Source organism: Alligator sinensis, unplaced genomic scaffold (genome assembly GCF_000455745.1).
Source record: "Alligator sinensis unplaced genomic scaffold, ASM45574v1 scaffold630_1, whole genome shotgun sequence".
NCBI classification, from domain to species: domain Eukaryota; kingdom Metazoa; phylum Chordata; order Crocodylia; family Alligatoridae; genus Alligator; species Alligator sinensis.
Window position 1 is genome coordinate 329,435 of NW_005842522.1, and position 7,621 is coordinate 337,055.

Consider the following 7,621-nt stretch of genomic DNA (forward strand, 5'->3'; position numbering starts at 1 on the left):
GATTTGATGCCCATTAGGTAGTTGCCAGTACATAAGATTGAGAGTTGATAAGAACAGGGACTACCATTGATCTGAGCCACCAGGTTGAGAAGCAAGGTCCGGAGACAGCAACATGTTTTAAAACAAGCTCAACATTGTACATGGAGCTTGTTTGGAGGCTGGGCAGGGGTGTAGATCTTCTGGATTAGCTGTTAACTGGCAGTAGATTTCTGATAAGCTTGAAGTTATTGCTTTGCATTCTCGCTCATGAAGCTGTTAGAGAAGAGAAAGTACTTTCCTACATCTCTTCCCTTTCTCACCAGACCCACCTGACTGTTTTTGGAAGGTTTGAAGGGATAGAGTGGCAGAGGCATCCCTCTCCTTATCTGCTTCTCTGGGTTCTTCTTTCACTGTGAGTGTCTGTCAAACACCCCTCTCTGCTACAACTTTGAATTTTTCCTCATGGCAACAAGTGATTCTTTTTGCTTCCACTACAGCAGAGGGGGCTGAATAGTAGGAATGATACTGATTAGAATCTTGCTGCTTTCTGTTTTTTGGGTAGGCTTCTGAGCAACAGTAAGGGGATGAGATCTGTCCTTGTATGTTGACCAGCGGAAAGCTTGCTTTTAATAGATTTGTAGCTAGACATGTACTTCTGTTGTCACCAGAGTTTTGCATGTATCGGTCTGTATTTGATTGTGCAAAGTAGATTTTCATTTGTGTGTATACCTGAAGGATAAAAACTAGACCCTACTTAATTTTTTCAGAACTTGATGGCTTGCCCCCCACTCTTCTTCATCAGTGACTATTTACTTGTGCTACCAAATGGATTTAAATTCCTGATTATTAGTTGAGTTGGACAATTTAGTAATCAGTGTGTTTCTTTTTTTTCCTTCCCCTCCACTCTCCTTATGCTAAGCCATGACTTCAGGATCTGGTCATGTGGACTCCAAGGCTGAGCTTACTGCTTTGCTGGAACAATGGGAGAAAGAACATGGCAGTGGGCAAGACATGGTCCCTAACCTCACCAGGTAAGCCCCAGCAAATAAACCCAGAGATCCAAACATCTCAGATGTAAGAGCAGCTTTTGGCGTGTGATGGTTTATATAAAAGTTTATTAAAATACTTGATTTAGCTATTAGTTGTTCATACTAGTCTTGGCCTAAAAATTAGGCAATGTGCAATTCTCCACAATTTAAAATTAAGTGTAGCCTGTTTTATAAAGATCCTATACAAACTGCCTTCAAAATAGTTTAATACTTAAAAATAGAAGAGGGAGGGACTTGAACAAGGGAAAATAATTATATTTTTGTCTGAAACTACTGTATTTGCTCAAATACAAAACAAGGTTCCCCCCAGTTGGTATGGGGGGGGAGGGGAAGCCACTTGTCTTATAATTGCATACAAAAAATGTTACTAAAATACATTGTTTATCATTAAACTGCTGCCAAAAGCAGCATGTGCTCAGCTATGGAAATCAACTATGAAGTTGATTAAATGCAGACAAATGAGCATGGCTGTAAAACACATGGGCCACGTTAGGTAAACATACTGATGGGAACCTTTTTGTGTGGCCCTTAACAAAAAAAACAAACAACCCAGGAAGTTGTTCCCCTAGGAAGGAACTGATACTGGGCCTAGAGGGACTGTAATACCAAGCCAGCCCTGAAGCCCCCCCCACCCCATCTTAACCAAAAGAATAGGTTAGGGCAGGCCATCAGAATAAGATGTATTGTAGTGCACATTAAATGTAATCCTCCTCACCACTGATTCTTTTCCAAGTCATGGTGAGCCACGTCATTGCATATATTTTGACTTACCTCTTCACTTTTATAGCTGAGATGTGCCTTTTCCCAGTTCCATAGTTTTGTTTCTTTACCAGCCTTAAATGCCTAGCAAACATCAAGAAATTGGACCCCAAGCAGTTCACCCAGAATCCCTCTATTGCCTCCTTCTCTCAGCCTGTTGCATATGCTTAGCATTGCCCCACCCTCCATGAGGTGAAGCCAGACCAGGTTGCTCTGTGCCTCTTCTACATCAAAATTTTTGAAGGATCCCAGGATTTGTGATAAGAACACCTGGTTTCAGTGGGGGGTTAATTAGCACATGGATCCTTTGTGGGGGTATCTGGAGTACACATACATACTGAGCAGTGATGAGCTGTGGGGTCACCATGGCTTGAAAGCTGTTGATTTTGGTGGGGCACAGCCCTATTAACTATGTGGTAAATTGTGAGCCTTTGTTTTTGGACTAATATCATGCATAGTTTGTATCACGTTGCTTCTTGGCTTTTTAGCTCAGATCCATTGTAGTACCTGTTCTGGTAGGGGAGATACTGTGATCACTGATCACCAAGCCAAGATCACTTTAATTGTTATTGTGTAGTTAAGGGTGGAAACTTATCCAATGTACTAAGGGCAGGCCCTCCTATAAGAGTTTACTATAGCCTCTTAGTAGGTAAATCTTGGCTACATGCTTTATTTTTATGGAGATGGGAAATTTCTCCCTAGCTTGCTCCTTTGGCCTTTTGGCTGAGAGCAGGTCAGATCTGGGGACATGCAAACTCCAAGGCCTCTGGGCTTGGGGCCTGCACATCAGATGCCTGCCATGAATTTGGCAGTATCTGAAGCCCTAGGCTTGAAGTCTGGGAGGGAGGATACTTGCTGGTGGTATTACCACTTGGGCTTAATGACTGAGCTCTGCTTAGTCAATAAAATCCAGAACTGATTTGGCAACTTTGGCCTGAGATGCACGGGGGGGAAAAAATTTGTACTATACTTATCTGGCAGGAGAGATGCCATGATGATGCTTTCTGCCCATGTGGCTTTATGTACCTGGCAGGGGAGATCCCCTTCTTCTTGGCCTTTAATGACTTCTTGTAATTGAGGGTAGAGACCTGTCCATTGCACTGTAGGTGGGCACCCCTGAGAGAATCTACTGTAACCTGCCAGTAGGAGGATCTCAGCTGCACAATTCATGGTGATGGTGGATTGCTTTTGGGCTTTCTCTCTAGCTTGCTTCTTCAGCCTGTTGGCTAGGGGCGAGTGAGACTAGGGGGCATCTGAACTCCAAGACCTCTGGGCTTGAGGCTTGTATGTAGAATGTCTGCCATGGATTTGGGATTGTCTAAAGCCCCAGACTGATGTGACTGGGAGGTAGGATACTTGCTGGTGGTAGCACCACACAGACTTGAATGATTGAGCTCCGCTTATTTAAAATTTGGAACTTAATTCAGAGCTGATTTGGCCCTGGAAACAAAATGTTATTTAAAAAGTAAAAGTTTTTACTACATATTCATAGGTTCCCAAGTGCTGCTGAAAAGTGTGTTTATGGAGTTCCTGTGCTAAAACTTGCAGCAGTTCCAAAAAAAAAAAAAAAAGTAACATGCATCAACTCTGGATGAGCTAAGTGCAGGGGTATTTCAGGCAAATTGCTACAGCCATGTTTAATTTCAAGGTAATTGTTTTAAAATTTGTGCCTCACTTTTATGTGCAGGATCTGACAATAAAGAGAGGGTTAAGAAGCTGCCAGGGGGAAGCAGACAGCAAAGGGGCTAGCTGACCCGACAGATTTATTTTCCCTGCTATAGCAGTGGTAGGGGGACAAATAGAAGGCAAGTCTTCAATATTAAGATTCTGTACCTGAAAAATTATAAGGTATCCAGGTTGTAGCCATATTGGTCTAGAGGCAAAAGGAATCAGAACTTGTGGTAGAGGTGATACCTTTTACTAGGACAACTAGATTGATTGATTGGTTTTTCAAAAATCTAGTTGGTCTAATAAAAGATATCACCTCTACCACAAGTTCTGGAAAATTATAACATATTTATAAATTTTCCATATATAGAATCTAATTATTGGAGTCATCTTATAATCAGGGTCATCTTCTATTTGAGTTAATATGGTAATAAAGCCTTGTTTAAAGTAGTTAATTAAAAGAAGCTTATTCCATATGGTTGCTGTTGTAAAACCTTTTTATTGTAATTGTGCTCAGATTATATGAAATGATGAAAAGCATTGTCACAAGATAAATTTTGGGGAATAGAGAGGAGGTTTAATGAGGCTTGCTGGTCAAGTCCAAAACAAAGTTTAATAAAGTGCAGTTTTTTATGATGGGATCCTTTAATGAACAGGGAATTGATAGTTCCTTTGAAAGAAGGTGGTCATGTGTTGTTTGAGAAAATGCTCTTTTGCTCTTTCCCGGGGCTTGACCAGCCAGCTGTCCATTGTGAGGAAGCCGGGATATGGAAAGTAGAAGGAAGAACTGGTGGTAGTAGCTCTGCTTATCCAATGTAAGATAGTTTCCAGGGCCAGAGGAAAGAGATGTGAAGTGTCTTCTCGGTGATGTTCATCAAAAATAGTGAAAAAACATAGAAGACAGCTTCTAGATAGTACTGTTGTCATCCCCAACCACCTAAAATATCAGTTTGGCTTCCCAAATTGCAAGATATTTAAAGCAGTACATTCTAGTTGTATTTTAAGTTTATCGTCTAATTTCTGAGACTTCAGGATAAGCTCATGTCAAGTTTTCAAGGTTTTTCCCTGTAGCCCTAAAGAGCTAGAAATCTACTCCTCATTTAAAATGAAAGGTGTGATCACTTGCTTTCAAAAGCTGGTGTTTTAAATATACAGAAACATCTGATAAAATTGTAGAAATTGGCAACAGTAGGTTAGATAGCATTTGTCTTTGCCATAGAAGGTCTTGTCAGAGAATATTTAGTCATCCAGCTGTTCTAGTAAGCAGCTTGAAACACTAGGGAAAGTTCCATCTTCCAGAACAGTTTTGCTTTCTTACCACTCCTCTGCTCTGGAACTGTCCTTTATCCTTGAGCCCTGCATAATCTGTGTCAAAGTAAGCTGTTAACCTCAGGAGCATGCCCTCAGTCCTTACTTCTAGGATTCTGCATGGTACACTGATTGTGCTTGCATGGATAATGGGGCAGAAGCATGGATACTGTCTACCAGTTATGTTTGTAATATTTTTGAAGTATATGGTTCTGATGATCGTGATGTTGAGTCAACACATCTGTCACTTAAAAAGACAACTGGAATGTACCTCAAAGATCACTTCCAGACTGTAGACAGCCTGTATTAACTCCCTTTGAGGCAACTTTGGCCTAACAGACTTGACCCAATCCATGAACATTTGGTGCTCTTGACAAGGTTACCTCAGTCAGTCTTTGAATGCCAAGCCTTTTTAGCTTTAGTGCAGGTGACAGGCCTCATTTTAAGGCATTTGGTAAGAGGGTGCACTGGACCTAGTGATTGCTGAATTAATATTGCTTCAGGTAGCAGTAAAAGTCCCAGTCTTCTGAAGTGTAGTTTGATGTAGTCTGTTTTGAGAAGAAGTGCCTTAGACTGACATAAGTCTAGGTTTAAGAGAGTCTTCATGAGCGATACTGATTGTGCTCAGTAATATTTTAAGACAGAGTGATGCTCTTGCATATTGTTCTGGACCTTAAAACAGGAAGTTGTGGTTGTGTTTGTTAGTGAGCAATATCTTTTATCTTCCTTCCTCTTTGAGAGTTGAAGTAGAGGAAAACTTTCTGGTTGGTGGAGGGCTGAGATCCAGAGAACATAGTTTTGAATTAGGGTATACCCAAGTTAATGCCAATTGAATAGTAGTAGAACTAAATGACAGTAAATTGGCATGATCACAATATCTGATAGGCTACATATAAAGCTTCCAATAAGCTAGTGCTCTGGGCCCATGCACCTTCTGATATTCTAGAATACAAGCACAGCTAAAAAGCTGCTTAGAGGCCAATGTCACCCAGCCACAAATATCAAGGATACCAACAGGTGAGAAGCTGCGACTTGAAATGCTGCTGTACCAACATCTGTTCAAAGTCCAAGTATAGCTTATGTACCGATCCTGTACATACATTGGGCCATTTCCTCAGCTCCCTTACTTATAGGTATCTTGGCATGGCCAGAGGTTCTACACTACTCCCTTGACTGATTGCTCTTATTTGCTGAATTGGGGCATGCATTGGTGAAGTAGTTGGATATAGCTGAACTCCATAATCCTACAGTGATCTTGGGCCACTGGAAAGACCTCTGTGGAACCAATGTTGTCAAATGGCAGCTTCAGGACTGCTTTTACTTGCACACCTTGTTCCCTAGGTGAAGGTTCTCTTACCACACCCTACTACAGGTGGGATACTTTTAGATCAGGTACAGCAGATGATCTGTCCCAGTGCCTTTTTAAATGTATGTAGTGCAGTACCAAGGAAACCACAAGGATGCATTATAGAGAAAACAAAGGGGAGAAGGGGGCGGCTTTACCTTTACATAAAGAATGTGTATTTAGTCTATACTAGAAGAGTCTGGATGCCTGGAAAAATACCAAGTAAGTCAAGGAAGCTGGGCAATTAAGAGGAAATTATTTGTCTGGCCTTTTGCTGTCACCTGTTAAGCTAAGTGTTTGGCAAGGGGAACTTCTAAGGATTCATCATTTTCACCCCTTGAGTTAAAGGCTGACAGTGCCACTAATCTAAAAATAAATTAAATTTGATTCTTTAAAAATGTCCTCTAAACAAAGTGGAGAGAGAACTAAGTGCTTATGTTCATTTTTCCTCTTAAAATATCTTATTTTTTGGAGTATGGTTGTGGATTAGGCAAAAAACTTTTTTTTTCAGGCCACCTTTTAGCATTTTAAAGAGTCAAGAAGGAAAAAAACTTTCTTCTTTGCATTTCAGTTTTAAGAGTTATTGCTTTTTATTTTTCACTGGCTAAGTGATTGCACCTGGTCCTCTCAAAAGCATCATCAATAATCCATACCCATATTCATAGTTTCTGCTCTGGGAGCACTCCAGTTTTGACTGGCATGTAATTTGTCTGTTCACCTAAGCAAGACTGATGAGGACACTTCTGAGTCCCTGTTTGTCAGGTTTTGTTTGATGTTGAAGGTTCTGCTTACCACCTAGAAAGACCTAAGTAGTCTGGGTTATAGCTCCTTGGATCACTTCTGTTTTGCCTTCCTGTTGGCCCTTGTGCATACACCCTTCAGCTATTAATTCCCAAGAGAAAAAATGGAAGCTGGCAATAAGGCATCCATTAGAAAGAGGTTCTTTAGGATGCAACTTGTCAACAGTCCTCCAGAGTGTAAATTGTGCAGCGTTTTAGAGGGACATGCAGTTTGCATCTTTTCAGATCCAGGCTGATTCATAGGAAATACCAAAACCCTACAGAAGCACAATCTTGTGAAATCTGTCAGTGACACAATAAGGTTCCTTGCTCGTTACTCTTAAGGCATAACACTTTTGTAAAGTATGCCCAAATATTGTCATCTTTGCCATATAAGTAAATCAGTGCAGTTTGTGGCAAGGGAAATACAACAAACACCTTCACTTTTTACAGGTCTTCCCTGGTAGCCTCTGATATACACTGAAAAACAAGGATAGAATTCTGTAGTATTCTAGAGAAATTCCCAGAAAAAGACAAGTTTGTGTATTTCTCCAGGATTTCTTACACCTGTTTAGCTGACTGATTGTTAATTTTGGGATTTCTCCTATAGCTTTAGGATCACTTGTCAGCTGAGGGGAATGAACAGTAAAACAGTAACCCTTACAGCTGTCCAGCTTTTGTAGTTAATTTTATAATCTGATGTGAATGGGTAGTTTGCTCAAGCTAGCCTTCTC

General features: G+C 40.7%; 1 protein-coding gene and 1 non-coding gene across 3 annotated transcripts in view; both read left to right on the top strand.

The window, feature by feature from the left end:
• Window positions 1-304: 304 nt before the first annotated feature.
• Window positions 305-7,621, top strand: part of DCAF1 (DDB1 and CUL4 associated factor 1) — an 89,518-nt gene continuing 82,201 nt past the window's right edge. The window contains exons 1-2 of one of the 2 annotated variants that reach the window (XM_025213324.1): window positions 305-391; window positions 899-1,010. In XM_025213324.1, the coding sequence (XP_025069109.1) occupies window positions 901-1,010 (110 nt within the window). In that variant the 5' untranslated portion in view covers window positions 305-391; window positions 899-900. Of the gene's footprint in view, window positions 392-898; window positions 1,011-7,621 lie in introns of those variants that run through there. The other variant, XM_025213325.1, reaches the window with a different exon arrangement.
• Window positions 2,256-2,445, top strand: LOC112551602. Its single transcript, XR_003095898.1, has one exon. It is a non-coding gene; the product is annotated as a U2 spliceosomal RNA (small nuclear RNA).